General features: G+C 35.1%; 1 protein-coding gene across 1 annotated transcript in view; it reads left to right on the forward strand.

Annotated features, from left to right (window-relative positions):
- Positions 1-4,166, forward strand: part of LOC116348779 (mannosyl-oligosaccharide alpha-1,2-mannosidase IA-like) — a 6,030-nt gene extending 1,864 nt beyond the window's left edge. The window contains exons 8-10 of the mRNA XM_031779895.1: positions 1,579-1,719; positions 1,837-1,887; positions 4,146-4,166. Of these exons, the coding sequence (XP_031635755.1) occupies positions 1,579-1,719; positions 1,837-1,887; positions 4,146-4,166 (213 nt within the window). The remainder of the gene's footprint in view (positions 1-1,578; positions 1,720-1,836; positions 1,888-4,145) is intronic.
- The last annotated feature ends 21,686 nt before the right edge of the window (positions 4,167-25,852 follow it).

The raw sequence follows: 25,852 nt of genomic DNA on the forward strand, positions 1-25,852 counted from the left end.
ATCCCCTTCCAATAAAAGGCAATCCAATGTATAGACAGGCGATATCTATCAACAATTAAAGAAAATGTATAATTTAGTTTTTTTGAACGGCAACGAATTTCAATCTCAACTTAGAAAAAATCTGTTTTAAAATAACATATGAATGCTCTGTAATAAAAACAGCGTATTAAATAGTTTCGTCTTTTTTAGCTTTGATGTGCAACTGTATAATATGCTGTTTTTATTCTAGAGCATTGGTATAGTGATTAAAATGCAGGCATTATATTGAGATATTTTCAGCCAGATATCGTCAGGAGCTGAAATGGAGTGAAAACAATAAAAATGACTGTTTTCGGCTCGTGACGATATCTGGCTGAAAATATCTCAATATAATGTCTGTTAAAATGATATAAATTACACTTAGTAAATCGATTTGCTTTTTGTAAATAAAAATGACTACATACTGAATAAAATGTCTTACATCATTTTCTGCACTGTGATCCACGCATGTATTTATTGCATGCATCTTTTCCTGTAAATTTTAATTCACGTGAAAACTAAATTTCGTACAAAAATTATCGAAAAATGTGGTTTTCTGTATGGAATCTAGGTTGGCAAATCTACACGAATTAAAAAAAAATAATTTACGTAGAATATGTATACTCTACATTGTAGATTTTTCAAAATTAGAGCCAAATTGCCAAGTTGGTGAATGAATAGAATGTGTTTCTATTGAAAATATTTGTTATGTTAAATGTCCAATAAAAATAATTGACACGTTCTCAATAAAAATTCTATTCAATTTTTGGTATTTTGATACAATTTCTGGTGGTTTTAATATATTTTTTCGCCAAAATTGAATAATCTACAAATTTTGTAGATTACATGGGAAAAAATATGTAATTTACATGGTAGTAGTCTAAATTTACAAAATGTAGATTATGTATCAAAGTAATCTACATACCAACCCAGTATGGAATACATAATAATTATAAAAATTAATCATTTGAACGTTTTTGTTAAAAGGTTTTTATTTTTTTTTTTTTCGTTACCCTTGTGGAAAAAAAATGACTGACTGACTATAAATTAAGTCAATTTTGATCACTTTTATTCGGTTAAAATTACCAATAGATGATTGAAATCGAATATAGTCGGTTATGTTTCAGAGTTAACTAAAAGTGATTATAGTCATAGTTGACAAAAGTCAATTTCATATACTTATAGTTAACCGTAGTTAACTATGATCACAATCGACATTTCTCAACTCAAATTACACGAAGACGCATATAGTCACTTATAGTTAACTTTAGCTGACTGAAATCTCAGCCATTTTTGTCCAAAATTAGTCAATTTTTAGTCGACTATGAAGTTGAAATATTTCCACAAGGGATTGAATATTCGAATATTATTTGAGGGGTTCCGAGGAAAAATGTTACGTAGAAAAGTTCCGCAGAAAAATGTTCGGGAGCTAAATGATATCATTTAGCAAAGCTGATTGGTACCAAATAGCTTTAGTTGAGCTATATAAAAGAAGAAACTTACTCTTTTATAATTAACATTTCCTTGTATTTACACGAATGTTTCACTTTTCATTCAAAGGCTGCATTACTGTATCTAAGTGCAAGCCGCAGTGAAAACGAGATTCGATGTAGGAGCACAAAAATATCCGATCGTTATATTATGACTGCGGCTCATTGTGTACATGCAGGCAAAGAACCGTCTCAAGTTCGAGTTGGAAAAGTGAGTAGATACTATAGCGAGTTTTTAAGTTGATAGCTGAAACAGACAAGCAAATAAACAAACCGAAAACGATTTTGCGTGTGCAATTCAAGATTCTTTTATTTTTCATTCAAATAGCTAACTGTTAATGATGATGATGGAATGGAAGGCGAAATCTGTTCAATACAGGTAAGATCACTTAAAAATCTAATTTTCTTTCTTTTTTTCATCATTTTCTTAAATAAATGTTGTTATTACATCCAAAATATTACAAAGCATCCAAAATATAATCCACTTACGATGAAAAATGACATTGCATTGATTCGAACTGAAATGCAAATTCAATTCAATGATAATGTTACAGCAGCGTGCTTGCACACAATAGAGGAGGATGTTAATTTTGAACTGATCGTAATCGGGTGGGGTGCCACTTTCAATGAGGGTGGGATAAACTTATCATTATTAATTTTGGCCAGTTATTTAATGCAAATATATTTAATTATCTTTTCAAAGGACCCAATTCAAACAAGTTACTCATGACGAACTTAACATCAGTTCCATTGCTCGAATGTAATACAACTATTTTGGAATGGAATAAAGAATCAAAATTAAGCGAGTTTCAAAATGGTATCAGCGAAGGGCAATATTGCAAATGATCCAGAAGGAAGAAGAGATTCCTGCCAGGGAGATAGTGGCGGGCCTCTTCAATATTTCCCGAACAGTAATTCAAGCAGAGCAACCATAGTTGGCATTGTTTCATTTGGCGTAAATTGTGCCACCACACTACCAAGTGTCTATACTCGTGTTGCTTATTACATTGATTGGATTGAATCTATCGTTTGGCCACCCGCATAAAATATTTAAATATTATAAACTGTTACAATATAGCTTAAAACTTAAAACTATGTACTCCAAATATATATTTTAGTAATTTATTTTTTGAAAATAAAAAAAATTAAAATTAAAAGATTATTTAAGGTACCAAACTGGTAATATTTTGAAAGCTGCTGCGAATGTTTCAAATAAAAAAAAGTTATAATATAACAACAGTCAATATGTATATTATAAATAGAAGAACATGACATTTTGACCGTCTCCATACGAAACAGTGAAACTTTTCTATGGTACAATGACAAGCTCGCAAAATGGAAGCGGCTTATAAAATAATTGCACGAATATAAAGCTATTCAATAATAGATAGCTTCATTTTGAGATGCGAAAAGTCCTTTTCTTCTAACTAATAGATTAAAATTTAAATATTCACACTTATTTTTTATCCTTAACTCCTTGAAAATTATTACTTTATTTTTATTAGAAACAAAAAAAATCATGTCATGGAAGCTAACAAAATTCCAAGGACCATTTCAGCATTCGTCTGCCTGAAGGCATTTTATCAAGTAATTGATAATGATTTTACTTTTCTTTATTATCTCTAGCATATTATGACGGATATCAAACTAATAATCATAAGACAAAGTAATAAAATGAAGTTCTGCGCATAAAACTAATTCCGAAAACATGGCGAATATTCCAGAATAAAGTCAAAATTTGGATTTTTTACTTTTTTGGCATTGCATGTTATCGCAATATTAATGTAAGATTATCAAAAATAAAACTAGCACAGCCAGAGATGCAAAACATATGTTTGAATTTAATTTGAAAGCATTCCAAAATCTGCAAAGTAAAAACCAAGATTCAAAGCTATCATGGCATCGATTTCATGCTTAATTACGTACGATAATCAGATTTAAACGACAATGTGCACACATAGACATGCAAATACGATGCTTTAATATTTGGCACTGCACCAAATAAAAACGGCTCAAGAAATGTGCACAATCATGCAAAGATTTATGACATTTAAATGGTTGATAAATTCTGATTTTTGCTATGTAAATATCAATGAGCGCTAATATCGTAGATTTTTCTTTATCGATTCCACCAATACGACATCTACTAAAAAACTCGCCGATTTCTGTTACTAGTGGTGTTTTAATACAGCTCGTGTAAACGTACAAAGGAACACACAGACTCCGATTCTGTGTATGCGTATGTATTACAAATTCTGCACTCAGTCGTCAATCGTAGCTGCTTGTGCAAAATTTACAATACATACGCATACACAGGATCGGAGTCTGTGTGTTCTTTTGTATTAGTTCGTCTGTAATACAGCCATAGCCGTATAGTTCGTTTGAGCTGTGTCAAAGCAACAGTAGTAACAAAAATCGGTATCTTTTTTAACAGATGTCGTATTCGTAGATCCGATAAAATTAATTTGTATGGGGAATATACGATACTATTTCCCATCGGTAAATATAGGCGACATTTAGTTATTTTCGTCGTAGAAATTTTGCTCGTATTAAAAGTACAAAAACTCTTCATTTTCTTTTATTTTTTTCGCCTTTTTGTTTTTTAAATCAAGCATATGAGAATTTTACCATTTTTAGGGTGGAACATTTTTGGCATAATTTTGCAGTCACTTGGAAAAACATGTCTTATGGTCTCCAGATTCAAGATATGAAAGATATAGGGTGCTTTTTAGGAGTTTTGTTTTTTAAATTGATATAAATCACATATTTTTTTATTTTAATCATGTAAATTGGTAGAAAAATCTCTGGCATTTATGATTTGAAAAAGATTTCTGGCATATAGTCCACCGGTATGCAGTTGCTAAATAGACACTGCTTCTTCTTATTTACACTATGGGTGCAGCCATATTGGCATATTCATTTTTAAATAAGTGCGTTTAATGGAATATCAAAAATGCAAAGTACTAAATAGTACCACACGCAATGTTGAAATGAAAACATTTGCTTGTGAACAAAGTTTGTGAATACAATGCAGGACGAAAGAAATCATATATTTCTGGATCACAGTTATTCTAGGTAAGAAAAAATAAAATAAAGTAAAGTCGAAAAATATGTTTAATAATTTGTTTGCAACTAATAGCAATATTGTGGCAAAAGATATTTCTGTCGGCTGCAAAAATATTCTGTGCCGATAAAATTATTCGTTTTCTTGGCTTATTGTGCAGTATTCCATTTACAGTTTTTTTGAATCGACTTGTATAGGCGCCGATAAAATTTTACACAGCTAATTTTATTCTTTTATTTTTATTTTTAATACAAAAAGTACTATTTATTTGATTATTCACACATTAACTTCAAACTCAACTACAGATACACGTTTAGAACAAATTAGCCATACGCGCATTTTGACGTTTCATTAAACGCATTCATTTGACTTTTAGCTTGAAAATGGTTGCGCCCATAGTGAGAAAAAGAAGAAGCAGCACTAATAACAAAAAATGTATTGGAGTTCATACCGTCGATATAGTCACAATGGCCACTTTTTTTCATAGGCCCATCAGCCAGTCCTTTTTTTGTCAATTTTTTGATCATACTAGATTCTTTAATCCTTGAAAAAATGGGTTTGAAAGGTAAACCAGTGAAAGCCCTGAATTGTTCATTTCAAAAAATGACACTTCAGTCGACTAAAAGTGACATTTTATACGTCATCAACATTTTTGAGACATTTTTCTTAAAATTTCTCCTGGTGTCAACATTATGACCATGAATACCATTGTTCAAGACTGTTTGCCTCCAAATATTGTCAGTCATCCTGCGGAGCCATTTTAGTTTCAATAAAAAATCAAAATTTGCCAAACAGTGGCTTAAACGATTGATTTGTCGAAAACCTTGATTTTAAAGCAAATTATCACAGGTTGGTTGACCGTCTTCTTCGTGCTATGGTCTATGCCGATAAGCTAACAACACAGCAATGAAATCCCTACTACCGTGCTAGATGGTGTCGACACGAGTGACGTATTTTTAAATTTATTTGAACGACGCCATGTTACTATAGTTGTCCATTACAACATACATGTAACAGAAGAAACACACAGTCCATGTCCACGCTAGTGGACATAAACGATTTGAACTTTCAATGTGGACTAGATCAAGTATAGAACTTTACATAGGATCATATACGATGAATATGGATTACACAGTCTGTTTCAAAATACCGTCACTAATGTCGACACCATTTGACATCAAAATTTTGACAGTAAAAATATGTGTTATTGTTGTTGTCGTTTCATTGCTGTGGCTAACAACGATTAAGCACTTCTAAGGCCAATATTCATCGCGTTATTCTCGAGTTATTGCCAGCGATATACGAAAAAGTGGCCAAAAATCGACTGACCAACTGGCCTATGTAAAAAGTGGGCATGGTGACAAATAAAGCAATTTTCACGATTAAAATAAAAAAATATATATGATTTATATCAATTTGAAATCCTCAACCTCTTAAAAAAACACCCTTTATTTAAATTTTCTATTTGGTAGAAGACAGCGACTACTTTTTCCGGCACCGCTTGCAAATAATTTTGTATAAAAATCGCAAAATATCACATAATTCGTGACGTTTTGATCGAGATTCGAATCTCTAGACAAATCAAGTGGAGAAATAGACAACTTTACTTGACCAGAGTTAATTAAATTGGCCTATATCAGCTTAATGTAAATGACTATAGTTGGCTATAATCACTAGTGTAATCATCAATCAACCAACCGTCAAAATGTCCCAATACAATCATCTGCCTTTTAAGATTTATAATTGATTGTTTTTTATACAACCTTTCAAATTTTAATGGACTCATATTTGCTAATAGCCATTGAGAATTGAGTTATTAAAACCTTTGTGTTCCAAATAATCAAAATAATCAGTCGTATACATGTTTTTTATAAGTTACTTATTTTCACTCCCGCGGTTTTTTTAAAGAATGTGATTGCAATTCGAAATATAATTCGTAGGTATCATAAGTTTGTGATAAAAAAGTTTGTAAATAATACGTGGAGTTTATCCAAAATGCAAAAAAAAAATAAAGGTGTCAAAATTCGTATTCAACGGCCGGATCCATTAGGAGTTACTTAAAAAGAACATTTTTTTTATTCTAAATTTTAAGTTGGTAAAAGAGATTTTGATGGTTATAAAAAGAGATTTACTTTGTCAATATTTTCCAAATAGGCACTTCGATGGAAAACAAAGCGAAAAGTTTTTTTTTCTCCATCACCTCTCAAGACAGTATAATACTTCTATTGTTGATTGTCACGTATTCGGTGAAGTGCTCATCTATTTTCATTTTTACCAGCACACAAACATAGATACGCAAAAGAAAATGAGTCGCAAATTTTGTTGCAACGTCTTGTTTTGTGATTCTTTTTTTTTCATTTGATAATAAAACACACACATGTGTGCCACAAACTTGCTGCCATTTTTGCTAAACAATGTTAGAAAAAATATGAGCAAAAATTGAGGGGTAGCGCGATGAATTTTGGAAGAAAGGACGCATCCAACAGCCAAAGAGTGAAAAAAATTGTATTAAAAGTTTAGCGAGATTTAGCTGGGAGGTGAACTCGGTATAAATGTATATGATTTGTTGTGTTCGAAATCAAACAATGGATAAGCGAATTTAAAATTTGTAGCTCTCGTTGTGAATTAAATAAAAGAAGTTCAGATAAATCAACGATGCTGTGCTTATCGATGTGCATATATATATACGTAGGTTGCTCCATAATTTTTTTTAAAATGGTACTTATAGTGTTGCCCGATGTAAACCATTGTCATATTCGTAAAGTTTGATGTTTTGGTATGTATTCGTGCCCTGAACCTTTTGTCGTACGAACGCTATTTGTATTGTTTACAGTGACTGGTAAACTGCGACTCAACAAAAAAATGAATTTTACACGTGAAGATTTTCGTAAAATGATTTACTACGATTTTCGAAGTAAATTATCTCAACAACAGTGTTTCGATCGACTTCATTTGGCCTTTGGCAATGAAGCACCAACCCTTCAGACAATTTATAACTGGTACCGAGAATTCCGTTGCGGTCGTAGTTCGCTCAAAGACGAGTTTCATACAGGTCGTCCAAAATCGGCTGTTGTGCCACAAAACATCGATGCTGTCAGAAAACTGATTATGGAAGATCGTCATGTGACCTACCGTGAGATTGAGGCATCTTTGGGCATTTCATCCCACAGCATACATACAATTTTGCATGAACATTTAGCCGTAAAAAAGATTTGCTCTCGTTGGATCCCACATAAATTGACCGATGAACAAAAAATGGCTCGTGTGAGTTGGTGTAAAGAAATGCTCAAGAAATTCAATCGTGGTGCTTCAAAAGACGTTAATAAAATCGTCACTGGTGACGAATCGTGGATATATGCCTATGAGCCCGAAACGAAACAGCAGTCGACTGTATGGGTCTTCCAAAATGAAGATAACCCAACGAAAGTTGTTCGAGCAAGAAGCACTTCGAAGCGAATGGTCGCCTGTTTTTTCGGGAGAAGTGGTCATGTGGCAACCGTTCCACTAGAGGATCGTAAGACCGTCAATTCTGATTGGTATACCACCATTTGTTTGCCCGAAGTGTTTGGTGAAATAAGAAAAAACAACCACCGTCGCAAAATAATTCTTCATCACGATAATGCGAGCTCTCACACATCTTTTCAAACTACTCGATTTTTGACCGGTCAAAACATCGAACTGATGGGTCATCCACCGTACAGTCCTGACCTGGCACCCAATGACTTTTTTTTGTTCCCAAGCGTGAAGAAAAAACTACGTGGTCAACGATTTTCGACACCAGAAGAAGCAGTTGAAGCGTTCAAAACACACGTTTTGGAGATATCAGTTTCGGAGTGGCACGAATGCTATGACAAATGGTTTCATCGAATGCAAAAGTGTATCGATCATCTCGGGGAATATTTTGAAAAACAATAAAACCATTTTCGACAAAAAACAACTGTGTTATATATGTTTTTAAAAAAAATTATGGAGCAACCCTCGTATGTAACCATATATCGAGTACAACAAGTTGCTAAATTAACTCATTGAAACTTTGGTGGAGTGTGCATTCACAATATGAAGATGAAAAAAATGGGTACGAGAACGTACACATTGTAGCAGCTGGAAAGATAGTGTAATTTCACATGTATGCGGCCAATTTGAACGGTAAGAATGGCGAGAGCACAAAAAAAAAATCCGAATTGAAAAATTAGAAATTCAATTTCAAACAGAATCACGATCTGGATCTTAGTCTTTTTGCCAACCCATTTAACCAATCGCAATGCCATATTATTGCAACTTTCCACCAATTCAAATTGCATCAATTCATTCGGATGCATCAATAAATATACGGTCAAATTGACAGTGGCACAATTAGTTCAATCACAATTCGTATTTATTCTTTGTGGTAAAATTGCAATTTACGCAAAAAGATAATTTACTACGAATGATGGACAGAATAATGAGTGGAAATAAATGTACGATTCAAACTTACAGCAACAATAATAACGTGAAAAAATAAATCGGGAATAAAACAACGATTGTATCAAATAAAAAAAGAGGGTCATTTGTAATAGGTGAATGAAATGCAAGTAAAATATTGCGAATTATGTCATTGGAATCGAAAACGATGCAGTATAAGCCCATGGCAGATATATATTGATAAGTAAAAAATACACAAACACGCACAAAAAAAATTGACTAAATCCAATATCGAATTTTGCCTATTTTTCATATAATGGCCATTCAATGGCAACACATACTGAACTGATGCGAAAAATTAACCAGGTTAAGTCAATATCAAACAATGTATGGACTCGTTTCGAGTGTAAAGTTTTGATGAAAAATGTTCGGTATTCATGGTTGTAGTCTCATCTGCCATCGTCATCACCACTGCCACCACACTTTGCCATCGCTTGCCATCGTTGTTGGGATGGACGAGATCGAAAGATCTGAAACAAACCGGCGAAATGAATAAACGAACTGATAAATTGTTGCCGCACTACTTTCCATTCGTAGAATAATCATGACCATTTGGGTGGACGTGCATCGAGCAAACGAGAATGAATTAAATCGATTTTCGAACTAAATTGAAGACGATGGAATACAGTGGAGCAAAAAAAAAAAATACGAAAAATGCTTTGGTATAAGTGCAATTTTGTGCACACATAAAGTTCTGCACTGACAAATAGCAATTAAAATGGAGCGCCCGCACACACAAACACATGGTATTTGTTGCGGGGGTACATAGAGTGAGCCAAAGCGAACGGATATAAATGCCATATCAATGATAATGCATCTCGCTGTCTATCTGTCAATGCATGTGCGAATTTAATCGATATTTTTACCGATAAACGGCACATTCCATATGTAATATGTAAACGAACTGCTTGTTCATTTGGTTCGCACAGTTGTGATCGTTTGCGCATTCGCGCACGCACACGGAAGTAAATGCCGTCATTCGTTTGCATAGACGAGAATTTAATTGAGCATATCCACTTGTTCAAATACACAATAATTAGTTATCAAAAGATAAATCGTAAAATGGACCCTTTTGGAAAATTGACGCAATTGGCAGTCGTTTCTTTTATATCGCAAATCGAACGACCGACTGCAGCCGTTGCAGTCAGGACAATGAAGAAAAAAAATGTGTACCAATGAACAGGTGATGAAGTACAGTACCAGCAAATATAGATGCTATTTACTATGCATCAATTAGCCCATGTAAACAGTGAGCTTAAATTGAGTTTGCCCGAAACGGAAGCACAAAAAAATGACACAATTCTTTATAGGCTAGTTTAGATATAGGGATCCCATCCTCTCCATCTCTCTCTTTTTCTATCACTTTTGCACACATACAATATTCAATTTTCTCTTCCTGCCCTTTCTTTCCTATTCGATCAGTTTTTTTTTCCTTCTTTTCCAAACATCCAGATAACGAGAAGAAGTCTCACTTTTATGTGACACATGCAGCCACATGTAGAGAAAAGGAAGAGAGTAAATGGTGCTCGCATGTTTTTGTTTTTCTCGTTTCAAAAAAAAAAGTTCTCTTTGCGACGACTTTGAGAGTTTGGGAGCACATGATAAGCGCGTTTTTGAGAAGCACGTGTCGAAAGAATTAAGTGAATACACTTTGGATGGAAGAAAAGGCGAAAAAGAAGCGCACACACACACACTCACGGACGAGCAAACGAAAAATGATATACGACTTGATGTGTGTGTGTGTGAAAATTGGCTGGTGCGTGCAAACGATCGAAAACATGTACAACATACCAAATACGTGTACTCATAAAAATATGCGAAAAGGTTTTGTGTGTGCGAAAAGCGAATCGAAAACATTGTGTCGAAAATAATAAGAAGACAGTTGCAAGCACCAAAAACAAATGCACAACGAATAAAAGATATTGTGTTCAATGTTTGTGTAAAGAAAAAGACAACAGGCAAACAGAAAAAGATGACGGAAAAATAGTTGTGAGTAGAAAATGTGCGTGTGTGGAACAATAGAAAAATTAAAATGTTTAGTGTCAGGAAATCTGATGGCACGAAATGAACAAATGTTTTGCATCGTGATATGTGTGTCTTCTAGCATTCCCCCCAGGATTTAAATGTGAATATCAACACCTTTTTGGGCACATATTGCATCATATTTTGGTCTTGTGTGTGTTTTTTTTGTATTTTCTTTTGTATTTTGCGGACAAACGGCGTGTCATCGACATCAATACAACACGTGATGATTGCTATCGTTGAATTAAGGAAGTTCACTGAATTAATCTTTGCGCAAATTTGGTAGGCAGTGTGTTGGGGATGATGGCGGTGGTGATGATGGCAACGATTTCAACTATAAAATGCAATTCGCACAGTTCAAGTCAATAAGTCGAAGAGGGGCCAACTGTCTATTAAATAAAAACCGTTGAAAAACCCACATGCTTAGACAAGAGAATGATATATATATGAACCCTCTATCACTCGGTATGGTAGTCGTGTCGTGTATTAAAGAAAAATGCACACTAGACTAACTCCCACCACTTGTCTCGAAGAAGAAGAAGAAGAAAAATTGAAGAAACAGCAGTAACGAACACGAAGCAAAACGAGTGAAACAGTTTGCTACGCAGTTGGCCTAAAGGTCAAATATAAAGTACTTGTAAATGCAATTCAAATAGTTTCGTCAATTCCACAGAATGCGAATGTTTAGCCGATTTTATTTTATTTTATCTCGTTTATTTGCTTCGTTGTTATATTTTCCACTCTTTCTTCTTCCCATTCTGCACAATTTTTTTTCAGTGTATTTCGTTCGTCCTTTCTGTGGTTCGCTGTGTTGTCGACAGTTTTTCCATTGGCCAAACGGTACAAATGCACGTACGATTTAAAATGATGATGACGATGATGATGGTGATGCCAATGATGAGAGTATATATGCGTATTATGTGTATCAATTCATGCTCTTTAGTTTGTTGGGAGACATATAAGATTGTGTGTTCGGTTCTAGTGGTTGTCATCAATTCGCATAAATGCAAAGGCTGCCACTACTTTTATATGGTCGCCATATACAATGCATATCCTACATACGATTCATTCCTTTTTATCTTTATTATTATTATTTTTTTTCTTTTTTTTTTGGTTTTCTATTCGCTGCCATCAATATATTATATCAAGACAAATACACACACACTTATAATGCATGGAAAGAAAGCGGAAGCTTATGCCAGAATGAAAGAAAGAGATAGAATAGGGAGAGACAATAGAGCAAATGCCCGAATCTTGGAAGTTTGTAAGACAAAAGAAACGACGATGAAAATGAAACGAAAGCAGCAGCGACTAAAATGAATATGGTGTACGTGACGACGTACGAAATGGCTATAATTGTAATCCATCGACATTGAAGAGAAGAATCGGCTGGGGCAAACAAAAAAAAGTGCTGGCACAAGAGCCGAATATTCGATGATGTGATCCACAACGCGCGAGCGGCAACAAAATAAGCAAAAGCAAAAAATACGCCATACACAGAGACACACACACACAAACTGGCAAAATTGCAATGGCACTAGCAGTCAGCAGCGATGAAACACACAGCTAGACTGAACTATTGGGCTAAATTACAACTGAGATACGAATGGCTGCGACAACCAAACGACAAGCAAAATGACGGAAGAAGCGAGAGAGAGAGAGAGAGAGAGAGAGAGAAGAAGAAGAAGAAGAAGAAAAAACAACCGTTTAAGCATATAAACACACAAATTTCTAGGCATCAGGATTGTGTGTGCTTTGGAACTCTTCCATCGACAAAAAAATAAAATACAAAGCAAGACTTCTCTGGGTGACGGGGTATCTTGCGGGGAGGTGAAAATATGAAGAGAAAAAAAATTGTGTGTTGAAAGGCGATGAAATTACAAAGAAAAGTGAAAAAGCACTTTGTTTATTGTTTGATGCGTGTCAGTCGGTTGTGCACATTCTTCGCCGTTTACATCGTGCGTGGTTTTTTTTTTTTTGCTTCAGCTTTTATTCATTGCTTGTTTTGTTGTTCACTTTGCGTTGCCTTTACGAATGTCAAACTGACATTTCCATTTCAACGATTGAGTTATTATTCGCGCACATCAGCATTCGTAAATTGAATATCGAATGTCATCGCATACATATAACAATATACATTTTCTCCGCATCCAATATTTTTGCGGTTCTGTGCGGACTGACTTTCAAGTGGCATCAATTCAAAAAAAATTTTTGTTTGCCGATACCCGGGCATGGAAAGCAATGAGTCAACAAAAAATATCACATTAGTATATACAATGCCAGTGCAAGTTTTGTTTTAAATATCGATTAAATTCAACCGAAAACGAATCTCGATTCACACATTCTCCCTCTATTCTCGGAGCATTTGTGTACCCCGAACTATCACTTTGCATTCTAGTTGTAACAAACAACAAATCCCATTTTCCATCGATACGAATAATCTTGCACGAAGTACAATTTCATTGTGGAATTTAAATTGATCGCATTTCGAAATAAACAAAATCACATGGAAATGTGCAAAACTTTACCAACGCCAACAATCACTATTATGTTTATCAAACTAAAATGAATTTATCAATATTTTCGTCCGTTGTGAACTACGATCTTACTATATTACTGAATCTCCCTTCTTTCACTCTCCCTCTCGCCTTCTCTCTTTGGAGTGTCCCTGAGCACATGCATATCCCAAAGCTCTCTATCTACTGCACACTGTATTTCTATCTCTCCATCTCAATGCCGTCGTCATCTCAATCATTGCTATCAGATCAACAATTGCAAAAGTTTTTTATTCAGAAACTTTGTGCTTTCAATTGCATAATTTATGAGAAACAATATTGAGTAATCTGTCTGTTGTTGTCATAACTCAATCTATTATTTTGGTTCATTATATCGAATTCATAATAAGTTACGTTTTGCGGCAAATGTTTGTATTCCATTCCCTTCCATTCTTCTTCAATCTTGCAAACAATAAAGAATGTTCATTTTCATGTCAATGGAATTTTCCATGCATCACATCACCACCAACACACACACACACCAGTCATGTCACATTGGATATGCGTACAAGGCATGGGAATAGTTATTTCTAATGAAATGAAGACGTAAAATAATTATATTTTATGCAGTGTGATTGCCATATCGTTTCACCCAAAAATATTCGAAGGCCAAAACACCCAAACAAGTCGTGTGCCGGGAGAAAATTTAAAATTGAAAAAGATCGGCATTCAATCTGCAGCCGCAGAGATAGTGGCATAAATCCATATAGAATGGTCTAATAATAATGTGGCGACTGTCGAATACAAATCATTGAACAATGTTTCAAAAATGTCGGGAACAAGAGCGAACAGAACAAATGACACAACACACCATCGGAATATCGGTATAAATGTACAGGATTTGGATACGTGTCACAAGAGAAAAACACGATAACAGAACGCACACACACACACACTCACCGAGTGACTTTATTTGTTGAACGAAAATAGATACGAGAGAGGCGGCAGGCATTCAACGAACCAAAGACAGAAGAGAAGGCTTATTGCAGTTCGGAATATGATTCGCAAAAGTATCATCAGCAACAGAAGAAAGTGGCTTGTAATGTAATAACTAACAAATAATGATAAAATTTTGGGCACGTACACTTTGTCTTGATTAAGTTTTCCTAATACATTGCATATATATAACTTTTTTAATTATATCGACGACAGTTCTTGTATAATTTTTCATCGTTTCCAATTTTCACACGTTTTTCGTTGGCCGCGCCATTGCTCGTACACATAACCATTCAGGAGTCGAGGGTGCACAACTAAAACGAGAGTGAGAAATACCGAGAACGAAAGAGTGATCGTTTCAATGCTATTTGTCAACTTTTCAAATTCTCATCGTTTCAGTTATGACTGTGTCTCGACTGTGTGCAGGCGAGTATGTGTATATCTGCAAATGCAATGCAATTGCCGGAACGTGATTTGTTCTGCTGCCGGCTGTCGTATTTTATGTGTCGATAGTTGCGTGTACTTGACGATTTCACATAATGTGCACATAAAAAGAAGCGACGCACAGAGGACTCGAAATAGTATTTTTGTGGTAGACAATTTTGTTACACCTTTTGAAAATGCAATTTTCGTTGATATTGACTGTGGTGCATGTGCTTGGCGCTGATCTTCTCCATTACTCTCTGTTTTTTTATTTCGTTTTCTCTACCTCTACTCTTTCTCTCTCGTTCACTGTCTCTCTCGGTATGATTTCCACACTTGTTCGTTCACTTGTCGAGGTTGGTTGCGAGATAGTTGAATGAGCTGATTTACGAAAATGTAAAAAATGCAAGTCTCTCCCATCAAAGCGAAAAGAGCAAGAGATATGGCATCGCTTGTCATCGTGAATGCTCTTTTCATTTATCGTACACTTTCTTTTGCTTTAGCGGTATATGCAATGCCACAAATGAAATAGATTGATGGAAAGACAATGCACAATAATATTTTCTTTTTACAATTTCGATGATAAACCCGAAGAAAACTTTTCAAATTATGTGCTTTTGTTTTGCATTCTATGCATTTGCTGCCGCACATCACCATTGCTATCGTCGTTGTCGTTGTCGCCGTCGTCGTCGTTGTCGTTGTCGCCGTCGTCGTCGTTGTCGCCGTCGTCGTCGTGATCATCAATTGTGTATATTTGGTGTCTGCCATTCGATTTCCACAGTCGATATGAGTTTTCTACCGTTGCTTCGTGATTTTAATACGAAATATACTGGCACTGAGCATATTTGCTTTTTTTCTTTGCTTTTCATTTCTTCCGTGTCGTCAATGCAATTCTTTTTTCTTGCTTGTTTTTGATCTCATGTCTATTTCATCGTCATTTCTCCCCTATCCCTCTCTCTCTCTCTCCGTTTCGGGATGAGCGATATTCCCTTTGAAATGTTATAATTCTTCTTACGAGTTTTTTTTGATACCCTTATCTCTTTCTCACTCGCCCGCTTAATCTATCTCTCATGCCCTGTGATTCAGTGTTTCGATCGCTTTTGCCACATGCATACATATATCTTTGGCTTTTGTCTTGCAATGCCACAATATAATTTTCCATTTTATTTTTGTTCAGGTTCAACAGCAATCATCTTGGATGTAACTATAATAAGTCCACACCGTCAATGCAAACGCAGAACGTGTCCGTTTGTACGTGAAAGACACACTCAACGGTTGATATCGTATTTTGTCTCAACCAAAACTGAAAAAAGAGCGAATAAAATACAGAAAAAGATTGAAAGAAAGACAGATACATTCCGGCAAAATGCTTGCATAAGCATTTTGTCAGCATCAAATGTATTTAGTAAATTCAACTTATATCACGTCGGTAGATGATGTGAATTTCGGAAGAATTTCGTTAACCTACCCCATTACTCATAGAAAAATTTGCGGATATTTTGAACCCAGAAATCGGTACAAAACCCAGCGGAATGATTTTTGGGTATAACTTAACCGAAAAATCGGTTGAGACTTAAAGTTTGAGAATTTTGATGAGACTTGAACACAGAAGTGTCATTTTAAAACTCTGAAAGTACGTGAACACGGTAGAACGACTGTGTGCAATGTGCATCGCACACAATGCTTATATTTTCAATGTGCACGCACATTTACATAGAAGTTTGACATTTCAAATATTGGTTCTGAATTTTAAAAATTCAATTTTTCGGCAATTGTCAAACTTCTATGTAAATGTGCGTGCACATTGAAAATATGAAAATTGTGTGCGATGTCGCGTGGGCGTACATTCTACCGTGTTCACGTACTTTCAGAGTTTTAAAATGACAGCTCTGTGTTCAAGTCTCAACCGATTTTTCGGTTAAGTTATACCCAAAAATCATTCCGCTGGGTTTTGTACCGATTTCTGGGTTCAAAATATCCGCAAATTTTTCTGTGAGTACACATACAACGGGTTTTATTTTTCGAATAAATAATCGCCAATACACCACAATGAAGCTGCTTTTCACCAATTCGGTTGCATTTTCAAAATATACATTACCAACTTAACAACCATAATGATAATGAATGATGTGTCATCGATACAATTGTTACTTTTGTTTGATCGTTGTGTGGATGGGTTTGCTTTTATTCACAGTCATTCACCCATTTCCTGCCATATCTACGCAAATCTACACTCTATTCTTTTCTCGTTTCGCCTTTATTTGGTTGATTAGATCAATATAGCTGGAGAATATAAAAAAATTGCTTTAAAATGCCATTTAAACCTCGTTCAATTGAATGATGGCGGTGGCGGTGTTGGTGGTTGATTTTTTTTTATTATTGAAAAATGACTTAAATAGTTTGCCTCTGGCAGCAGTAGCATTAATCGATTTGCAACAGCAAAAATGTTTAGATCGACAGATTTGACGTCTTTGTGTGTCACAAAGGCAGACTAACGACTTAAAAATGAATCAATATTTTCATTGAAATGTTCGTTCTATTGAATGCACCATCCAGAAATGGTTTTCCATCTCGTTTGTTCGCTTACTTCAAAACATACTCGAACCGAAAAAAGAAAAACACGCGCGCACACACACACACACATGCACGACAAACATCGAAAGTCACAATATGGAAAAGAAGAAAGAGTGAACGAGACAACGTGAACACAAAAACTAATGGAAAATAGCTGGCTATACTGACTACTATACTGCATAATGATCGTGATTGCGAAACGCAGAGATGGAAGGAACATGCAGTGAACAAACAGAGTGAGAGAGAGAGAGAGTGAGAACTAGAGAATGAGAAGGAGAGCGAGAAAAAGAATGGAAGAATCAAGTAGAACAGAGCGACTGAGTGTGAGTGAATGCGACTGAGAATGAGAGAGAAAAATGAAAAAGTGCAATAAAAGTGAAAATCAAAATGGGAAATCCAAATAGAACGAACGCTAGCCGTACTGCGACACGAGTTCGTGACCAGAATATCCTATGCATTTATGATGTGCATATAAGGGAAGCATGGCATGTGCATGTCGTACGGATACCAAAGTACAACACCATTTTTGCTTGCACACTCACTTACTCTTCGTCTGGTCGAATCTTGAAATTCCAATCTTCGTACCGAAATAAATGCTTCTTTTTTCCTCTTCTTTAATTCTCTTGCCGTTTTGACCATCAAAACGTACCCCACACCCGTCACCGAACAGCACGAATTACCAAACGGAAGAAAAATTACTGGAATCTAATACAAAGTTTATGAGCTTTGAGGTATTAGTTTTGGACAACAGTTTTGACTTCTTCGAGCAGTTATTAATGGATAAAACGATTTCGTTCTTTTTTTTCACAAATTTTCTGTTTTTTTAAACGAACCCGTTACAGCATTCATTACAGTCAACCGTATTCAAATGGCATTTTCTATGGATAACAACACTTTAAATTAACATCACATTTGCAAATGGATTATATTTTCATATTATCACGCCTTTCTTTTTGTGATCCTCAGCAACAGATTCGAACTACATATTTGGATGAATTTTAAGTGGAAAAAAATAAAAATAACAATTTTTTATTTTAAGAAAAAAATAATAGTTTTTTTCCATCGAAATAAGGTTTGACGCTAATGTTCGCTTTGGAAAAAATCTCAGAGTAGCATGAGTTCAAATCAGTCTATGTATTTTGGATGGATATCCATCCAAAATACATAGACTGGTTCAAATCATTCATTTGTCTCATTTTCTTAAAATCAAAGTAGTATTGTTCTTAAAAAAATAAATTATATATTCTCACATTCGATTAAAAGGCTTTTAAAGTTATTCTCTCAATAAAAAAAGTTAATAACATCTTTGGACAACTTATACTTAAAAAGTTCCCAGCAACAAACTTAACTTAATTTCAACACCTTATTATTAACACTAATTTTTACAGTGCATGTTGCAGCTACTTTATCGTTGTTCATTTATTCATGTTCGAAGAGAATGTTTTAAAAGCATGACAAAAAAGTGATTTTTCGTACCGATTTATGTTTAATAGAATTTTCAAAAGTAAACACAAAACTTACTTCATTCATGACGGGGAAAAAAACCGCAAAACTTCAAATATACTACATCCCAATGCATCCATCCATCGATGGTATACAGTTTGCTCTCGAATTTATATCTATATTTTGTATGTGTGTGTGTGTGTTTTTATCAGCAAATTTAATCGTAAAATTCAATTCTCTTCTAGCATACTGTACGTACCATACCGTTTTGTTCGCAAATATTTTGAGGCTATTTTATGTGCGTAGCATTTATTTCCAATCTTTATTGGAGCATTTTCAATGTATGAATGTTATTATACATACACCGTACATAACTTTACAATGTGATGCAGTGGATACTGGATTCAAACTCTCTCTCGTTCTCTACTCATCATGATAAGTGAGATAGAGAAAGAGCATATTGTATGAAGAAGAAAAAAAACTTCGCAACCAGAAATGTGTATACATGAATATTTTCACGTAAACAATCACCGGGAATAAAATGTTTGTCAGAAACTCGTTACCGTTCCGTATGGGAATTGCATTTGGTGCATGGTGTTTTGCAATGATGTGAAAGCGCTCGTTGAGTAGTCACATCAAACTGGTAGCGAACCATACATGGGCACAGAGGGCTGTGAGCGTGGATGATCCCCCCTTTTATGCTTTTCAATTTGGCCTGTGATAGAATGAACTTTTTGTAAAATTATTTCGATTAATTTCCAAAATTCACCGCCGGTCATCAATTTTGATCCGTCGTGTGATCAAAAACGCCTTTTCGATTTTTTCTCAACCACCCGTAACTTACCCACCGTGGACTCCTCTAACTTACCCACCATGCCCATGTACGGCATCGAACAAATGCAACGGTTTATACATTTTTTGGTGAATGTTGTGCACTACACCTCAACTCGACTGACAATGAACGAAAAGAGAAACGAAAGCGATAGAAAGAGACGAACGAAAGAAAAAATCAACATTGATAAAAAGATATGGATTACAATTGGAAATGGTTCGATCATGTGCATAGCGATTTGAGAAGATAAGGTGAGGAGCGAAAAACACAAATCTACTTAAGTGCGGACGGGATGAAAATGTGAGTTTTTGACTTGTTTGCAATTATGCTCGGTTTGCGATAAACGATGTGTAGTATGCCAAGGAAATCGCTGCTATGAAGCTTTGGTTAAGACAAGACTAAACACTCTTTTGCACTTGCAAGCAATGTAACTAGCGCGTATCACAAACCAAAGATACAGCGCGAGCAGTGTATGTGAAAAAGAACATTCCCCTGGCAACTTTACGGAGATTGAACAAACACGGGCGGTTTGCTAGTTTTTGTGGTTACCATTTCGGAAAACATTTACAAAAAAAAAACTTTCCATTTTACCAAAAAAAGAAGATCGCGAGTTTTCCTGGTGAAATTACATTTTCTTCACATTTCATGAGGCGAAAAATGTTTTTCTGTTGCACAAGTTTTCTGATGATGGCTCAAATAAAATGAATGGTCATGAATGTATATGTAATGTGGTTCACACAATTGACATATACAAAATGATTGCACTTTGATTTTCCATTAATGAGTCGAACTCAAAAACAACATGATCTTTAGTGTTCAATGGTTTTGCGGAGCGAAACGAGAGTACTTGTAATTTATTGGTGACTTGCACTCACTCAATTCCAATTGGTTTTGTTTTAATACCATATTCGGACAAACATGAACCTCATGTGGTGAATAAATGACGAAGGCGGCGGTAATACCACGGTGGCGAATATGAGAGACATAACAAAAAAAATACAACGCACGGCGTTTAAAACCAATACCACTTTTCCTCTCTCCCTCTCTTTAACATTGGATTCACCATCGTAAAAACCGATGGGAGAACACCCCGTAAGCAATCCATTTACATTTAACAATACTCTTTGCATCAAAACTGTTGAATATTTTTCGCTGTTTTCGTTGAATGTAATATGTGTGTGTATCGACATTCGGTGTGTTGCATCTATCTATTACGATGAGCCAACTTCGAAAGCGGAAAATACGGACAGCCAATGAGAGAAAGTGAAAAAGTGAGCGAATCACTCAGACTTGTAAAAAAAAAAACATGAAAAACGCACATTCTGTTGCTAAACTGAAACAATATTTGCAAATAAATCTTAATTAATCCGGTTATGTTATGTTACCATTTTCCATTAAGCAATTTTTCACATTTCACTGATTTAAAAGGAGCACATTAGATGAAAATTAAAAACTATGGACGAATTGGGCAATCGAAAAAGCCACAGTTTGAGTATGCAAACATATAAACGAAATGGGGGAAAAAGAGTCACTAGTTAGCAAATGAGTACAAACGACCATAATATTTAACTGTAGACACATAGATTTTGGTACTGCATCTATTGTATGTTTTGTGCATGTTTTAATACGCATGGATAAGATGGCCAATACTGTAGCCACAGGTTGACAACAATATAATATTCTACTTTATTTGCTCAGCGCCATTTACGATTCGGACAATTTTGTCAATAACAAACGATTATTACTAATCCGCAATTGTCCCGCTCTAAAGAAAATCTAAGAATGGGACCCCTAATTTTGACAAAATCTTTTCTCCCTTGTAATCTATTTTAATCCGAGTAGCGTCAAAAGTCTATTTTCCAATTTTCACACTAGACACATTCGATTTTTGGCAGGACTCTCTCTGGATTTTGCTGGAACCCTTCTTTGGATTTTTCGCATTAACCCCTCTGAAATGGACACATCGCTATTATCAACTTGCTTTTAATTTCCCACTTGAGCTTCTGCGGCGCTGCATACATGCAAGTAAACACACTATGTTTGTTGATGACCTGTGGCTATAACATCAACGTTATATCGCATAGTTTATTTTGTAACAATACCACAAAACTCAGCCGATTGATGTTGAATACTAAAATAAAAATATGTGTATGACTGGTAAAAAAGACAAAAACTTAGTGCTTCGTAAAAAAAACCAACAACATGGAGTATGTATGTAAAGTTAAAATGTGCAACACCTCGACCAATTTTTACTACGTATACACAGATGTACATATATTTTCAAACTTCAAAATGTCCGTATTGAATTGCAACAATAAATTCTGGTCGACGCATATCGAAGGAGTTTAAGACGAAGGTAGATTGGTCAAATGTAATGAATGGAAGCACAAGTGAGTTTGTGTGTTTTGAAAATGGAAAATGTTTTCGCAATGCTAGAAAATTGGGTACTTTGGATAAAGAGATTTTTTTATTATTATTTTTTATTCTTTCTTTTCTCTCGTTTTATCTCATCTCTCGCTTTGTTATTATATTTTCAAAATGTTGCTCAGAATAATAGTCCAAAACAAAACAAATCAACAATTTTTGAATAAATAAATACAAAACGGTATAAATTAACGCAATCTCACCGGATTATCATTTTCAGTTGGATTTTCGTGAAAATGGCAGTTTTTACACTGTATTCCAATGCATGGCAGACATCGTTCTGCATATACAAACAGACAAAATGCAACGGTTCATATAACCAACCAGCCATCGAAACTATATAGCAATAAAAAAAACGGTGATGAATAGAGAGAGAGAGAGATAGAGAGAGAGAGAGAAGAAAAGAGAGTAAAATTGAAGAACCGCTAGACAAAAGAACTTTGTAACAGGCGAATAAAACTGGAAATCAGCTAGAATCTAAAAAGTTTTCATTGACTGAGCTGGCATTACGCTGAATAATTATGTTGAAAACGTTGCCATTCTTGGCATGAATGTTTTGTGGCTGGTAGATTTGGGATGAGGTTCCATTGACGTTTTGCAGTCATTCATTTGCAGTGAATGCGTCAAGCATTTGCAGCAATTTCATTTCTCTTTTTCTCTCAATATAACAGAAGAGAAATCTGATGTGTTGCCTTTTCATCTCGTCTTTATATCGTTGCACTGCCGCTATTGCTGATGATGCTCTATCCTGTCCATTCAAACGAAAGTATTAACGAATTAATATGTATTTCGTTGATGATAATTAGAGTTGTATATTTTGTGTGTGTGGGATAAGCGGTGGGTGTGCAGGATAATGCGACCCAAAGTGAGCAATGAACATCCATTCAAAAATATATGTATGCCATTTGCTTGTAATATTTTCGTTTTTATTGTAGTGGTTCGGTTGTTGTTGCCGCCGCTGTTATTGTTGTGGCGCATGTTATTAAAATTTCGATTGTCATTCATTCATGATGCATTTCTGGTTACGATTCTGGCAAATTTGACTGTAAATTTCTTGTCTTCGACAATACATTTATTCATTTTACTCCTTTTGTATTCACAGCTCTTTATATCCGGGCACGCTCGCACATACAAATGGAATGAATGCCATTGTGCTTCGGCTTTCGATTGTGGCTTTCGTGGCAAAATAACACTAAACAAAATGAATGGCGGGAAGAAGAAAAAAAAAACTAGGTGTGAATAAACATATACGTACAGTCAGTTGTTTCGATGCCCCGATCCGCTGTTGCTTCTATAAAAAGACATAGTACATATAGTGGACAAGTGAAGAGTGGATACGATTTGGATACTAAAATACAAACAAATGTGATGGCATCTCATGCACAGTGTGAGCAAAGTGCGATAAGGAAAGAATGAAGGGAAATAGAGAGAAAGAGGGATCCGAAAGAGAAATCGACCAGATGCAAAAAAAAACTAGCGATTTACGTGACAAGCATACGATTGCATTTTGTTTTCAGCAATTTGAAATTAATGAAACGATGATGCTCTATTGTGTTGCATGGTGAAACATCGCAATCGCATGTTAGCAGCATATTATGCACGTTGAATGACCGAACTGCTGCCACATCTACTGTTGCTCTTTCCTCTCTCTCTCTTACAGCGACAGTTTGCAAACTACAACATAGAAAATCTTTCCTTCTATACATGTATTCGTGATAGATGCTTAGTTTTGTTGAGCAAAATTTAATTTCGAACATGAGAAGAATGTCAACAACGAGATACAGTTTGAAGCAAATGCTGTTTTTTAGTACGGAAAAATTGCGCTGCTTTCTCGAAAACTCGTTGTATATGTGTGCGTTCAATTTGAGCCCGAAATTTACAGTTTTTAGGACCAGATCTTTGGGCACACACACATGATAACCTTGCCGATTGCTATTTTAATTTGTCTCTTGAATTCATTTAATGAGCAATGTACTCGGTAATAAAATGAATGTCGCTGGCGCAGCGACACTATTTATAAATCACATGACATTCCACAGTCTTCATTTTAAGCAACACTCATGCATCCGAAAATATTGACATTTTCAACCGAATTCATTTCCATTCATGCGGTTCCCTCTTTCACATTAGTATCAAATACAGTTGCCGTCGAAAATGCTGACGTTTCGGAAAAACAGGTGTCGCCCACTTGTGATTTGTACCATACAAATGTGCCACCACAAATTAATATCAAAACGATGATCCGCGAATTATCGTCATCTTTAAAAGCTGGTTAATTACATGCACCGCAATCGCATACCAATTTACCCTTATTTATGAGGGCGATTTCGAAAAGTTACGCTTCGACCAAAAACTTTTTCGCTGCACGATGTGTGTATGGGTGTATGTGTGTGTGAGCAAGAGCAAGATTGAAGTTCGAATCGCGATAAAATAGATGTTCTCATGTCTTCATTCGATTTATTGACCTGGGGATTCCATGCAGTGTGATTCATCTGGCGTATCATCGTTCACATACGTAAAGTTTTTTTCTCCCAATTCGCTCTCTTCCTATCTCTTACTTTCTTCGTTAATTGGTTCACGTCAATGCTATTAACCGCATATTGCCCAACATTCTTGACTAAATGATCGATACGCATACAGAAGAAGTAAAATGATTGAGAGGCGGTACACCGTCAAGCCATTTAACAGTTTTATGAATGTGGTTGAGTGTGCATACATGAAATATATCGGAACAGTATCATCACTAGTAACCCCGATAGCAAATATCAACATGTTCTATTTTGATTTCATCGTTGCAATATATATTTCGTTTGTAAATGTGATCATTTCGTTAATACGATTTATTTCGGCCATTTTTATCTTCTGGTATCTGAAAATCCGAATATCCCACATATTTCGCAACATAAATCTGATGAATAAAAATGATTTGTAAACGTGTTCTGGAAATCTCAGTGTCATAACAACGCATTTTTGATGACCAACATGCCCACAATCACATGTGTATCTCTTTTATTCAATAGGCGAGTGCATCATTTGTATTCGTTTTAATTTTTGTGATTTATTCGCATTTTGAGAAAATTACTCTATCATAACAGAAAAGAAACCATTTTGGTGACAAACGAACAAACGCGGACGGATATTTTGGTGTCTGCCCGTTCGTCCAATGTTTGTTTAGACATTTGAAAACGTCGATCTAGAAAAAATCACGAACGGACAAAATTTGTCCGTTTGACACCGACTAGGGCTGTTTCCTTTCTCTTTGGGGGTGTTCTTCTATCTAATACAAAAATTTGACATTTTCGTAGATTTTCACTCAAAACACGGACACCCTACAATTGCAAATTAATGGCATCGACATTTCAGTATCATGGAATTGATCGAAGAAAAAAAAACAGAGAGAAACGAAATCCGACAGCCCTAGCTTTGACACCACAAAGAATTTTTATTTTTTTTCCACCAGAATTGACAACAAATTGTTTGTTAATAACAACATTTGGCTCAATTATGGGAAAAACATTTTTGATTGTTAAATCTGCTTTTCAATTATATTTTCTCTTATTCAAATCACTTTAGTCCGCTACAAATTATTTATTGACGTTTCATTCCTTAA

Source organism: Contarinia nasturtii, unplaced genomic scaffold (assembly GCF_009176525.2).
Source record: "Contarinia nasturtii isolate CC-2019 unplaced genomic scaffold, AAFC_CNas_1.1 Cnas_scaffold_129, whole genome shotgun sequence".
In the NCBI taxonomy this organism is placed as follows: Eukaryota; Metazoa; Arthropoda; class Insecta; order Diptera; family Cecidomyiidae; genus Contarinia; species Contarinia nasturtii.